The 13,762-nt window shown below is 46.0% G+C and overlaps 2 protein-coding genes across 3 annotated transcripts; one reads left to right on the top strand and one right to left on the bottom strand.

Moving 5' to 3' along the window:
• Positions 1-739: 739 nt before the first annotated feature.
• LOC310748972 (olfactory receptor 2K2-like) lies at positions 740-2,417 on the top strand. Its single transcript, XM_083585369.1, has one exon. It carries the CDS (start codon positions 812-814, stop codon positions 1,745-1,747), a length of 936 nt encoding a protein of 311 aa, XP_083441495.1. The 5' UTR covers positions 740-811; the 3' UTR covers positions 1,748-2,417.
• A 344-nt stretch (positions 2,418-2,761) lies between these two features.
• EEF2KMT (eukaryotic elongation factor 2 lysine methyltransferase) lies at positions 2,762-13,714 on the bottom strand. 2 transcript variants are annotated; one of them, XM_083585347.1, is made up of 8 exons: positions 13,339-13,713; positions 9,293-9,355; positions 8,025-8,105; positions 6,982-7,083; positions 6,327-6,460; positions 4,909-5,219; positions 3,648-3,797; positions 2,762-3,430 (listed from the first exon to the last, which is right to left on the bottom strand). In XM_083585347.1, the coding sequence occupies exons 1-8, from the start codon at positions 13,459-13,461 to the stop codon at positions 3,330-3,332; spliced, it is 1,065 nt and encodes a 354-aa protein (XP_083441473.1). In that variant the 5' UTR covers positions 13,462-13,713; the 3' UTR covers positions 2,762-3,329. The 2 variants fall into 2 exon arrangements, with proteins under 2 accessions (XP_083441473.1, XP_083441474.1); XM_083585348.1 differs by lacking the exon at positions 8,025-8,105 and having other exon boundaries at positions 13,339-13,714.
• Between the last annotated feature and the right edge of the window lie 48 nt (positions 13,715-13,762).

Genomic DNA, 13,762 nt, shown 5'->3' with positions numbered 1-13,762 from the left:
AGGGTGTTGTTTGGGTTGCAGCCTTAACTGATCATTTCACACCCATCAGCACCATTACGAGATTCCTTTAGTGTACACCCTGAGTACAGATGCACACTCACTTCTGCTCTCAAAGGTCAAGCTAAAAATTATTATTTGTTTAGAGCATTTGCATCCCGTTCCTCAGCCAAAAAGGCTTCCAGATTGGCTTCCAGACAGTCAATTCAGACAAGACAGTCTCGGCTTGCAAGCTTACTACAGTCACACAAGGGATAAAAACAGGGAGGGACGAACAGGTGGGAAAATCAAACTCAACACCAATTCTTAAAACAGTCACTCTTGGAATGACCAGCTGGCACACTTCAGGCGTAGGAAGCGTCTGATGTGTGAATGTTACAGAAAAGTGTGCACAATTTTTAAATAAATAAATAAAAAAGCACCTCCAAGAGGCTGCTAGTTTGACTGGAGTGGTAATGATGAAGAAGTACGGGGTCTTCCAGAATTTTTCCAGGTAGTGGACTGAGTAAAACATTGAACATAGGAAGCTGCTTTATACTGAGTCAGGCTATTGGTCCACCTAGTATTGTCTTCCCTGACTGGCAGCGTTTCTTCAGGGTTTCAGGCAGGGGGATCTCTCCCAGACTTACTTGGAGGTACCAAGGATTGAACCAGGGTATCAGCTGCCAGTCAGTGTAGACGATGCTGAGCTAGATGGAGCAATGATAGGTCCACCAAAGCAGCTTCTTATGTTCTTCTGGAATATCTAAGCTTGGTCCTACGGGAAATGTGACTTCTCCCTTCTTGCTTTTTAAGGTAGGTACTTGTGACCAGAATGGAAAGTAGGAACCTCACTATTTTCACCGAGTTCATCCTCCTCGGATTTCTGGGCCACCCCCAACTGGAGATCTTCCTTTTTGTGCTTGTGTCCGTGATGTACACGGTGACCCTCTTTGGAAACATCTCCATATTGACTTTGACTTGTTTGGATTCTCGCCTCCACACTCCAATGTACTTCTTCCTCAGCAACCTGGCCTTCTTGAACATCTGCTACACATCTGCAGTGGTCCCCAAGATGCTGGCCAACTTCTTAGTGGCCAGGAAGACCATCTCGTACCAGCTGTGCGCTGCGCAAGTGTACATCACGCTCTTCTTGGGGGCGGCTGAGTGCCTCCTCCTTCTGGTGATGGCATTCGACCGGTACGTTGCCATCTGCAACCCTCTGCATTACACGATGGCAATGAATAAGGGCACCTGCCTCGCTCTGGCCATCGGGGCCTGGCTTGGCAGCTTCCTCATGTCCGTGGTCCCTTCCTTGACCATGAAGCAGTCTCTGTGCAATTCCGTCATTGACCACCTGTTCTGTGAAGTTCCTGTCCTCCTCCAGCTGGCTTGTCCCAGCGACGACACATCCCTCAATGAGACCATGATGGTGGCAGGGAGCACGTTCACTTTGCTCATGCCATTTGTCTTAATCCTGCTGTCCTATGTCCGCATCATCTTCGCCATCCTCCAAATCTCCTCCATGGATGGGAAGCGGAAGGCCTTCTCCACATGCTCGGCTCACATCACCGTGGTGACCATCTACTATGGAAGTGGGATGTTCATGTACATGAGGCCCAAGGCCAGTTACTCAGCAGAGAAGGACAAGCTGATCTCTCTCTTCTACTCAGTCATCAACCCCATGCTGAATCCCATCATCTACAGTCTGAGGAACAACGATGTCAAGGAGGCCCTCCTGAAACTGCTGAGGAGAACCAAAGCACCTTGAGCAAGAAGACAGGGGTGGAGCATCTCAGAACCCTGGGGCCAAATGTGGCCCTCCAGCTCTGTCTGGCCCTTCAGACTCTCCCCAAGCCATGCCCTCTCCGTGTCCCCAGATCATACCCCTACTTCACACCCTCCTTGAGTATTTTAGCCTGGCTGGAACACATCCTTGAATTCTGATGGTGCCTCTTGCATGCCTGGATGGAGGATAGAGAGACATGTGTGTAGAAACTAGCCTGCTCCAGAGGCTAGGATTCGAACCAATGGCTTCAAGTTACAAGACAGGAGAATCCGACTAAACACCAGGAAGAACTTTCTGACAGTAAGAGCTGTTCAACAGTGGAGTGGACTCCCTCAAGAGGTGGTGGACTCTCCTTCCTTGGAGGTTTTTAAGCAGAGGTTGGATGGCCATCTGTCTAGGATGCTTTAGTTGAGATTCCTGCATTGCAGGGGGTTGGACTAGATGACCCTCAGGATCCCTTCCAATTCTATGATTCTATGAAGCGGTGCAACACAGCTTCCCATGTGCCTTTGGAGGATATGGAACTCTTATGTGAAGCCTATTTTGTCATGCTGTTTTAATGTCTTAATTATTTTACTAATTAGCTAGCATCCCTGAAACGTAACTTTAATAAGTAGCTATAGTAATTGGTAGCATGATTTTGGCCTTCCTTCCTTCCTTCCTTCCTTCCTTCCTTCCTTCCTTCCTTCCTTCTTTCCTGGCACTTTTACAACTTCTACTTGGCTTTCTTTTCTCATTGAGGAACCTCTGTGGTGGTCAATGTGACAGGACGCAAAGGCTGCAATAATATCAGACACTCACCTGCTGGGAGTAACTCCTCTAGGTGATCCGGATGCTGAGGGTAAGGTGGTAGCAACTGGGGAGAAGGCCTACATTAGGAGCAAGGAACCTTTATTCAGGTGAGGGCCACATTGCCTTCTGGGGAACCTTCTGGGGCGCACGTTGGTGGTGGGCAGAGCAATAAATTTAACTTTGACCTTTGCAGGGAAACAGTTGTTGGATTTTTTTAAAAAAATCATTTTTATTAATTTTCCAAATTATTACAAATGAAGCCAAATTAATTTAATACAATTTCTCAAAATCAGGTTTCCCGCTCCTGTTTCAAACATATGATCACCATCACCATTTCCTTCCATTGCTGCGACATTTCTTACTTAGAGTCCAGTTGACATCCTTCACTTGCCGTTAAACAATTATTCCAGCAGGCTGCTTTTTTTCACCTTACGAACAGCACCTCGGTTATGTACAGTCACAGTTGCTGGATTTTTCGCTCTGTTGCAAAGCTTAGTAAACCACTTTTGTGAGTTCAAAAGTGTTGTTTGAGTTCTTCTCCTCTTTTTCGTCTTTTAAAAATGCACCATGTTGTTTTAACTCATATTCTGGTAGAATTTGCTTTTTCCTTCCCCAACAGATTTTATTAAAGTTTGAAAGAAAATACAAAAGTTAGTATGAGATATCAAACAGTTCTGGTAGAAACTGTATGCAGACATTTAACAGGTCTGTGACGGCATAATAAAATTTGATGGATTAACGATAAAATGAGTGTTTTAGAGAAACCATAAATTTAAACATGCAATCTTAGAATTGTTATATTAGCATGTTGGTCATAAGAGAAAAGATTCTTCTGAGGGCTGGGGACAACTTGCCATCTGATCCCAACTTTACCTGGAATGAGAGACAGGAAGAAAAGGCTCAGCAAGGCTGCCAAAATGTTCCTCATCCCAATTTATCTGCAGAACCTAGAGATTCAGATTACCTGGACCACATGCACTCCATACATTTAAAGTACTACAATGCCAACTAAACAGTCACGGCTCCTGCCCCCCCCAATATATTCTGGGATCTATAGCTGGTTCAAGGTTCTGAGAATAAGGACACCTACCAAGCTCTGTTTGGAACTGGCAGTAAGTATCTGGGTTTCGAATTGTGCAGGCGATGTAGACTTCTGGGGCCTCCCCATCACCGTTGCAGCTGGAAAGCTTTTGCAGAATGCCAATAAGGGACTGTGTCAGCTCCGGATCATATACCACATCTGCTTGGGAAAGGTGCATTCAAAAAACAGACACACAAAGAAAATGAAGAAAGCAGGAAGTACATGGGGGAAAATCTGGGAGAAAGCTATTGGATAGAGTCTTTACTGGCTGGCAGGCTAAATTTTTATCTCCTCCACCCCTGGGCCCCCCAACTTTGAGAGGTGGGCAGGGTCATCCACCTGTCAGTCTCCTGGTGTCATAGTGACATCAGAGGATGCTGCTCTCTGAAACCCCAAATGGTCAGACCCTGGAGTCCAGTTCTGGGCACCACCATTTTTAAGAAAGATATTGACAATGTGTGTGGAGGAGGGCAACTGAGATGATCTAAGTGTTTGGAAACTAAGCCCTATGAGGAACAGATGAGGTTGTTTAGCTTGGAGAAGAGAACACTGAGAAGGGATACAATAGCCATCTTCAAATATCTAAAGGCTTGCTGCATGAATGATGCAGCAAGCTTATTTTCTGTTGCTCCAGAGGGTAGGACGTATTTAAATTAGAAGACAGGAGACCCCAAGTTGGAAAAGGCTGATCTGGAGTGGAATGTTGTTGAGATTATATAAATAGTATGGGGATAAAAAAATTAACTGCCTGGTCTTGCTGGAGGCACCACATTGGAGCCACTCGTAAAAAAGCCCACCTCTGCTTTACTGCAAGGCGATAACCATTAAGCTGTGGCAAAAACAGCAGAGTTCCACATATAATAATGGATAGTGAATACAGTCTTTCAGGTAATATGCTCCAGAGATCTTCAGGACTCTCAATGTAAAAAACAGGATCCAGGGGTTAATGGGCAACCAATGCAGATCCCTGAGGACTGGCAAGATTTGCGCCCGATATGGAGAACCAGTCACCACTGGGCAGTGGCATTTTGCACCAGCTACAGCCTCCAGACTAGTCATAAGGGAAGCCCCACCCACAGCACATTACAGTAGTCTAAACCAGGCATAGGCAAACTCGGACCTCCAGATGTTTTGGGACTACAACTCCCATCATCCCTAGCTAACAGGACCAGTGGTCAGGGGTGATGGGAGTTGTAGTCCCAAAACATCTGGAGGGCCAAGTTTGCCTATGCCTGGTCTAAACATAACACTTGCATTCAGCGTACTGTACCTGCAGCAATGACGACGTCAGGGCTCTGAAGTTCTGCCAGCCGTTCTTTTGTAACTAGGTTCCAGTCAAGCTCTGCTACGGTTATTTCAGGGCCCTGGATTCTAGGAAGCTCAGCCTCACAGGTCTCTTGTTTTGCCACGCCATGACCGCGAGTTCCAGGTGGCAGAAACAGGCCGTTCAAGCGGATATTCTCCGACAGCTGTTGAAGAACACACTCGTGGTGATCACTGAACGTGTACGTCCTGGGACGGCAAGCTTTGGAAATTGCAATGCCTGTCAGTCCGGTTCCACTTCCTAGTTCCAAAACACTCCTAAAAAAGAGAACAGCAGCAAATCATGTTAAAGAAGACGAGGATATGAGCAAAAAATGTAGGAAGCTAAAGGTTTCAGGGAGGTAGCTAAGCTGAAAGCAGGTTTTCCATACATTCAGATCCCACATTTTCAAATCATTTTTGGGTTTCAAGCATCTTTGGAGCAAAATATACAACACACACACACACATATATACAATTTTTTATATATATATAAACCTTGGGACGTATCCAATGCACTTATGCAAGGACTTTTGTGTGCACAACAGAACTCCACTCTTTTTCTCTCCCTGTTTTCCCCTTCACCCTCCCTGAATTTGCTTGTGGGGGGGTAGGGGACTTGAGAAGCGGGTGATGAGGGAGGGAGAGAAAGCTGTGTTGCACAGCCAAAAGTCCTTGCACTGAAAGAACAAATTGAATATTACACTTTGTTTTGGTTGACCACGCCTATCTAGACATGTACATTTTACGTGTATTTAAAATGTAATTTTATCTAATAACATACATTTTTTAAAATGCTTTGATTTTGAAAAAAAAGTTAGGCAAGCTTTTTTTTAAAGTCCAATTTCATCAGCCATTTTAATGGATATTTTATATTTTAGGTATTTATTACATTTATATCCCACCTTTCCTCTAAGGAGCTCAAGGTGGTTCTCTTTCTCCCCATTTTATCCTCACAGCGACCCTGTGAGGTAGGTTAGGCTGAGAAAATGACTGGCCTAAGAAAACTCCTTAAAGGCTTTGACATTTTAATTGGTATATAAATCCTGTTAAATAAAAATAAATAAATATACCGCCAAATACTATTTATTTAAGTCTAATCATAAATTTATTAATATATCAATCTATCTAGACATGCACACACCACCTTTCCTTGTCAGTTCCAAGGTGGCTGACAAGATATAGTAAAACAGCATTAGAAACAACAATGTCTCAGAATGTCAATACCACCGTGGAAAAAAAATGTCAATACCACCAACGGCAAAACTAAACTGCCGTCTGGTTTGCATTCCAACAGCTCCTCACAAACCTCTGCATGGATCCCAAGGCTAAGCCCTGACCAGCACTGGGGTCTGCCTATGACCGAGCACAACAAGAAATAGCTACCTGTTGCAAAAAACTGCAGAATTCTCTAGCGCCCATTCAGCCAGGAAGAGACCAGCATCCCACGTGACAAGGCCTGTGGTTCCCCGTGAAATAATTGCTACGCTCTCACAAAGTGTAATGGCATCTCCAGAGGGCTACCAAAAAAGAAAAGACAGCAATACACCATAATATTTTAAGAAAACACTTAAATACCTGAGCACTCCAAATCATTTCCCCATGTAAAATGCACAGAAAACAGTAGATCTAACAGAAAGGTAACACATATAGAGTTCTGCCCTGATGGTTGCAATTCATCCCCAATTATTCTTATTGTATAATTATGCAATAGTCTTATAAAGGTTGCATAATCTTAGAAGGGGGGTTGACTGTTACTATCATGAAGGAACCCCGCACCTCTGACTTTGCCACTACTCCACCGGCTAAGATCTGGCAGTCCTGGTTTCAAATCCCCACTCAGTCATGCAGCTCACTGGTTGATCTTGGGCCAATTGCTGTCTCTCACCCTAACCAACCTCGCAGGGTTGTTGTGAGCACAAAATGGGGGAGGAACCACATATTTCACCCAGAGCACTTTGGAGGAAAAGAGGGATATCAATGCAAATCCATAAAGAAAGGTCACCCACAGTACACACAGAATAAAGACATTCTTATTTACCAGTAAATAGCTTTTATAACACTGTGTGGTTTCTTCAGTGTTTAAGACATCCCCAATCGCTTCGTACAGCTGTTCCAGAGGTTCAGCACCCATAGACTCATGCTGCATGGAAAAAAGAAAGAACCATTGGGCTAGAGTTCTGTGGAGATTGCCAAAGGAGGGAGTCAGGCTGTGCCCTGGCCAAAGGCCTGGTGGAACAGCTCTGTCTTGCAGGCCTAACCTCTCTGTGGCCTGGGACCTTCAAGATATTATTGTTTGAAGACCGTAAGTTCCTCTGTGGGACATACCAGGAGAGGCAGTCCCGTAGGTACGAGGGTCCTAGGCCATATAGGGCTTTCCAACAAGTCACATAACCCAAATAGTCCAGCATCTTGCCCTCACGCTGGCCAACTGGGTGCCTATGGGAAACTGACAGGCAGGAAGCGTTTTTGGCTGAAGAGTGGGTATAAAATTCTGCAAATAAAATAAAAAATATAGGATCAACTAGTTCCAATCAGCAGTCCGGCAGCTGCATTTAAAACCAGCTGAAGTTTCTGTACAGCAGAGAGCATTGTTGGCTGCCCACTTTCCACCTTAGAGCAGATTTATGCCACAAGGTGCCATAGGAAGGCACTGGACATAGTAAAAGATCCATCGCATCCTGGTCACTATCTCTTCGAGCTCCTGCCGTCGGGACGGAGATACAGGACGATGAAGACAAGAACGAGCCGTCTTAAGAACAGCTTCTTCTCCAGAGCGATCTCAGCCCTGAATGGGAAGCCTGGACTTTGAAAGTCATCTAATCTTCCTTGCTGTACTATACTGTATTGTTTTAATTAGTGTTTTTATGGAGCAGTCAAGTAATTTCATTGTCCCTGAGAGGGGGCAATGACAATAAAGATATTATTATTATTATTATTATTATTATTATTATTAGTACTGTCTTCAAGGGGCAGACCCACGAAGAGTGGCTTAGAGTGGTCTAATCTCCAAGTGATGACACCATGAAGGACTGAACTACCAGAACTTCAATGCTATAAGCCATATTACTATCATATTTTTACCTTCTTAATAAGCTCTGATAAGAAGCATCTTCTATACTTCACTGAGAGAGGGTACTTCAAACACAGCGGGTGAAAAACAGTCTGAAACAAATAAACGCAACAGCCGATAAATGCAACACATTGAAATAACTGAGTGTGTCAGCTAGAAAATTCCCAGGCCAAAGTAGGGGTAGCCAATCTGCTGCCTCTCCTGATGTTGTTGGCTCCAACTCCTATCAGCTGCAGATAGCTAGTGGTCAGGGGTGATGGGAGTTGTAGTCGTAGACGAGTTGGCCACCCTTGGGCCAAAGTTAACACACACAACTACAGTGGTGCCTCGCAAGACGAAATTAATTCGTTCTGCGAGTTTTTTCATCTTGCGAATTTTTCGTCTTGCGAAGCATGGAACTGCACCTCTTCAAGCAATGCACCCTGGGTATTAACGGTTTTAAGAAAAAGGAAACAAACTTGCAAGACGTTTTCGTCTTGCGAAGCAAGCCCATAGGGAAGTTCGTCTTGCGAAGCAACTCAAAAACGAAAAACTCTTTCGTCTTGCGAGTTTTCGTCTTACGAGGCATTCGTCTTGCGAGGTACCACTGTATATGTTACAAAACATGCTGGAAAAGTGATGATGTAATCATTGTAATTTAAAGCAAAAGGGAAACCTCTTTGGACATATAATTGGCAGGATTTAGCTGGCCAGCTAACACTATTATATTATCCAACCAGTTCAGCTTCTTCTTCTATTAAGAGTCTAAACCTCATAGATGCAGGATAACAGGCCTGGAACAGACCCATGGATATAATCCAGGCAGCACCCCCCAACCTACACTATTATAATAGGTGGGAGTTTGGGTGACTGACTGCTGCCTCACAATATGGATTCACTGCCCACTGAAAGCAAGCGTTTCAGAAAAATGATAATTTTGGACCCCTTTTCCACCCAACATGCTTATTTCCCATGTTGTTTTACAGAGAAAAACCCTCAAAAAATCAAATTCCCCACCTGCTTTCTGGCGGCACAGTCTTTGAAAGGCTCTGCCGCATGCCTTTTTCTGAAGATGTAGATCAGTGTGAAGATGCACTGTTGCTTGCAATATGAAACTGGTCACCCGTCCTCCCAAAGCCCCCGAAACAAAACCCAAAGAGAAAAACTCATCACTAGAAAAAGCGGTAGAGTGTCTGTGAGGGGCCAGATTCACCCGCAGCTGCCCCACCACCTCAGTTTCTTCACAGTATCTAATTGCATATGGAGCATGAAGTATATTCAGTTATCCATAGATGTCTACCTTCTGTAAAACAGTCAGCAGTGGTGAGGAGTCTTCTGAATTCTTTAGTATCTGTTCAAGATCCTAGATCACAAGAAACATAAATGATCAGGTAAGGTGTGTGTGGGGGGGGGGGAGCGGCAAAAAAGTATTGTGGCACCCCAACTACGAATTTTATTATGGCATAAGCTTTTGCAGACTAGAAAGTGGGTTAAGACTTTGTATAAGTTATGGACACAGTTGGACAACTTTTGAGAACTGTCCCTCTGCAAACGTGTGTGTGTGTGTGTGTGTGTGTGAGAGAGAGAGAGAGAGAGAGAGAGAGAGAGAGACCCCCTCAAAAACACCTCTGGGCTAATGCTGCCTTTTGTATACAGTGAATCTAGCCACTAGAATCTGCTCCACTTCCATCTGCAAAGCCCCAACCTTTCATTTGCATAGCTCTGCCTTAGATACCACTTCTTGGTCACACTGCTTGGAATGTTTGGAAGTTGCTTCATGGAACATGACGTTGCCTTATAATGAGTCAGACCACTGGTCCATCTTACACTGACTGGCAGCGGCCCTCCAGGGTTTCAGGCAGGGAATCGTTCTCAGCCCTACCTGGGATTGAACCTGGGACCTTCTGCATGCAAAGCAGAGGCTCTGCCACCGAGCTATGGCCTCTTGCTACCCAAAGCAGCTAGGAAATAATGGAATGCAACAGGAAAGGCAAATGTAGCAATTAGCAGAGTGATATTTAATTCTATTTATTGTGTGCATTTGTAACAGCAGTTGCTGCAATGCTGCTTTTCTGATCTACGCTGGAAATATTCTCTGGTGGTTTCAGTTGCTGAAATTAAACTCTTTTGTTGTTGCTGCTGCTTTAAATTACCAAATGCTGTTAACAGATGAATGAAAGCATCAGGCAAAGAACTTTCTGGGAAAGAAGAAATCACCCCTATTTAATTTTACTTTGAGGGGAGAAACAACTTTATTAAAAAACTAAATTAAAGCAACACACTCTGCTACTAGCATACTGCACAAGAAATGCAGAGCTCTGTGCAGGCATAAGGGGCTAGTGGAATTTCTCAGCCGATGCAACACTGCATTTTGTTGGTTAAGGTTTTTTCTTTTTAAAAGAGTGAGATTGCAGGTTCAATCTGCAGCAGTTTGGCTAGTAGAGACTCCTTGCCTGAACTCCTGGAGAGCCTCTGCCAGTAAGCGCAGACAATATTGAGCTAGATGGACCAATGGCAACTGCCTCAGTTCCCAGGATGCAAATCTGTGTCACGGGCCTGTGGCTCAAGTCTTTTTAAGTACCAAGTAATGGCCGTGAACGGGACGCGGGTGGTGCTGTGGGTTAAACCACAGAGCCTAGGACTTGCTGATCAGAAGGTCGGCGGTTCGAATCCCTGCAACGGGGTGAGCTCCCATTGCTCGGTCCCTGCTCCTGCCAACCTAGCAGTTCAAAAGCACGTCAAAGTGCAAGTGGATAAATAGGTACCGCTCTGGTGGGAAGGTAAACGGCGTTTCTGTGCGCTGCTCTGGTTCGCCAGAAGCGGCTTAGTAATGCTGGCCACATGACCCGGAAGCTGTACGCCGGCTCCCTCGGCCAATAAAGCGAGATGAGCACCGCAACCCCAGAGTCGGACACGACTGGACCTAATGTTCAGGGGTACCTTTACCTTTAACTTTAATAGCCCTGAACAGCACAATCTCATGCATTTTTACTTAGAAGGAAGGCCCACTGTGTTCAATGGGTCTTATATCCTTAGAGATGGTAGGTCCTCCCTAACTGGAAGTCTTCAAGGAGTGTCAATCTGCTAACTATTGGGGATGTGCCAGCTGTACATTTCCAGCATGGAGCAAGTGGGTGGATTGCATTCAATAACCCCTCCAACACCAGGCTTCTCAGTGCAGGGACCCCTGGAGCATTTTAAAGAAGTAGCGGTTGTGTTCAAGGTGGTCAGGAGCTACTTTTGGCAGCTATTTTCATATCCGCTTATTTAGTGATAAAATAATACAGTGGTAAGCTGTCACATTCAATATTGCTGAGATGAGCTTGTTGCAAATCATATGAACGCTTGAACGAAGAAAGAATTTTTAGACCCGATCATTGATCAAAAGCGACAAGGATGCTTACAGAACATTCATCAGCCTTAAATACGAGTCTTTTTTGTTTGTCGCCTGGTTATCCTAAAGAGGTGGGAGAAACCAGCAGTCCTCCCCCACACGGGTCAAACGCAGGAGCAGCTCTAGCACCCTCTGCCTCCCACTTCTGAGGTTCTTATGTTTAGGATTCCAGCCTAAAGGAAGGTCTGAGAGTATCACGTACTGCTTCACAGAGAATGAGTTGAGCAAGCTATAAGTGGCTGAGCACCTGCTTTTCATGCAGAAGATCCCAGGTCCAAGCCACAGCATCTCTAGTTAGGGTTGGGAAAGGTTCCTGGTCTGAAGAATCATAGAATTGTAAAGTTGGAAGGGACCACGAGGGTCATCTAGCCCAACTCCCTGCAATGCAAGAATCTTTTGCCCAACACAGAGCTCAAACCCACGACCCCGCGATTAAGAGTCTCGTGCTCTACTGACTGAGCTACTCTCACCCCGGAGTCCCCAGAGAGCCAGTGACACACAGGGTAGGCAAATACTGAGCTTGATGGACTAATGGTCTTAACTGCCTTATACATTAGTCCATCAAACTCAGTGCTGTCTACCCTGACTGGCAGTGGCTCTCCAGGAACTGTTCAGATCAGGAATCTTTCACACCACTAAATGGCGATGCTGGAGCTTGACCTGAGATTTTTCTAGCCCTTCCCTTGGAAGTTCAAAAGTTTTTGCATTGGATTTGGCTGCAACTCAACCACCGTTGAGTTCATGTCCAGGTTAATTAAACCCCTGGGTAGACGGTCCAATTATGGATTAAGAATAGCTTTTCCATTTTAAGCCTTTCTTCCAGGAGCGGATTAGGTAGTGTATCTCACAAAACGGGAGAGACGCCAAGGCAGGTCACGCTCAGGTTAACCTAGGATCGAACGGGCACATTATCTATTTGTCAAAAAATTTCCTGCCTGACCTTCAACTAAAGTTCCGGGTGGACAATTTATAATAAAGTGCAAAATGAAACTATCTGCAAAGAAGGTGTAAAGCTACAGCTATGCAAAGGTCACCACCACCAGTAGCTACACAGCAGTACGGAGAGTCTTGTTGACAACTGCAGGTGGGGAGAGATCTGCTTGCAGGCGTCCCAACCAGGGGATCTGTTCGGCCACTGTAAGAATAGAATGCTGGACCAGGTAGGCCACAGAAGTACAGTGGTACCTCGGGTTAAGAACTTAATTCGTTCTGGAGGTCCATTTTTAACCTGAAGCTTTTCTTAACCTGAGATACCACTTTAGCTAATGGGGTCTCCTGCTGCCACTGCACGATTTCTGTTCTCATCCTGAAGCAAAGTTCTTAACCTGAGGTACTATTTCTGGGTTAGCGGAGTCTGTAACCTGAAGTGTCTGTAACCTGAAGCGTCTGTAACCCGAGGTAACACTGTATCTACTCTCTGATGCATTTAAATTCGGTGGCTACTAGCCATGATGGCTGCAACTTCCCGTATCAGGGGCAGTATGTATCTGAATAGCAGTTGCTGGAGAGTGTGCTCTTGTATACAGGAATTCTGGGATTCTGATTGGTCATTGTGAGAATAAGATGCTGGACTAAAGAGGCCTTTGGCTTGATTCAGCAGTCAGGCTCTTAGCAGCAGATGCTGGCTGGGATTAAACTGTGGCCGGGGAAAACTACTCTGTGCATGCTCTCAGCCGTTGTTCTTTTTCTTTTTAAAAAAACCACTTCTGCCCACGCGGCCGAATTCTTATTTCAGCCAGTAGCAGACCAAAGGCTCCGTCTGAGGCTTTTCTCCTAATGCAAAGGACTGCACCTCTGCCCCCCAACAAAGCCCCTCTGGCGCCCCCCGAACAGAACCAGACTCCCCCGGTCCCATCCTTAGCCGATGGGGCTAGCTCGCCCGGTCCCCTGCTTCCGCGCAAGGCACGCCCAGGCCAGCCCCCGGCAGCGCGTCCTTCGCTCCGCCTCCTCACCTCCCAGGGCAAATCGCGCAGCCGCTTCCCGGCGAGGAAGCCGCGCTGGAAGCGGAGCGCCACGCTCTCTTCGGGGGCTTCTCTCGGCTCGCACGCGGCGCGTTCCTGCTGTTGCTCCTCCATCGGCGGCGGCCGCTCCTCCTCCCGCTCCTCCTCCGTGCGCGCCGGCGGGCGGGCTTCGTAGCCGCGCCTCCTGGGCTCCGGAGCCCGGCCTTCCGGAACAGAGGGAGGATCGCCGGGCAACCCCGGTTGTGGGCTGGCTGGGTGTCTAAAGCGGCGTGTAAAACTCCCCAGGTTTTTGTTTTAGTTCCAGGGTTTTTTTTCCTTTTGTGAGCGGCTAGTAAATAGGGAAGAGAGTGCTGCGGGGCATGCGCAGAGTGGCATTTCGTGAATAATAATAATAGTTATACTTGCGCGGTGCAGA

The sequence above is a fragment of the Podarcis filfolensis genome (assembly GCF_964270895.1).
Source record: "Podarcis filfolensis genome assembly, chromosome: 14".
Lineage (NCBI taxonomy): Eukaryota > Metazoa > Chordata > Lepidosauria > Squamata > Lacertidae > Podarcis > Podarcis filfolensis.
Note: the sequence above shows the minus strand (reverse complement) of the source record. Positions and strands in the feature narration are given on the sequence as shown.

What these genes read in the sequence shown, in the direction of transcription:
- LOC310748972 (XM_083585369.1), top strand. Translation starts at nt 812, where the DNA reads ATGGAAAGTAGGAACCTCACTATTTTCACCGAGTTCATCCTCCTCGGA.
- EEF2KMT (XM_083585347.1), bottom strand. Translation starts at nt 13,461, where the DNA reads ATGGAGGAGCAACAGCAGGAACGCGCCGCGTGCGAGCCGAGAGAAGCC. An exon ending in GTTATAAAAGCTATTTACTG is followed by an intron (nt 6,461 to 6,981) that starts GTAAATAAGAAT and finishes CTTTTTTGGTAG; the next exon opens with CCCTCTGGAGATGCCATTAC. An exon ending in TCTGCAGTTTTTTGCAACAG is followed by an intron (nt 5,220 to 6,326) that starts GTAGCTATTTCT and finishes TCTCTTTTTTAG; the next exon opens with GAGTGTTTTGGAACTAGGAA.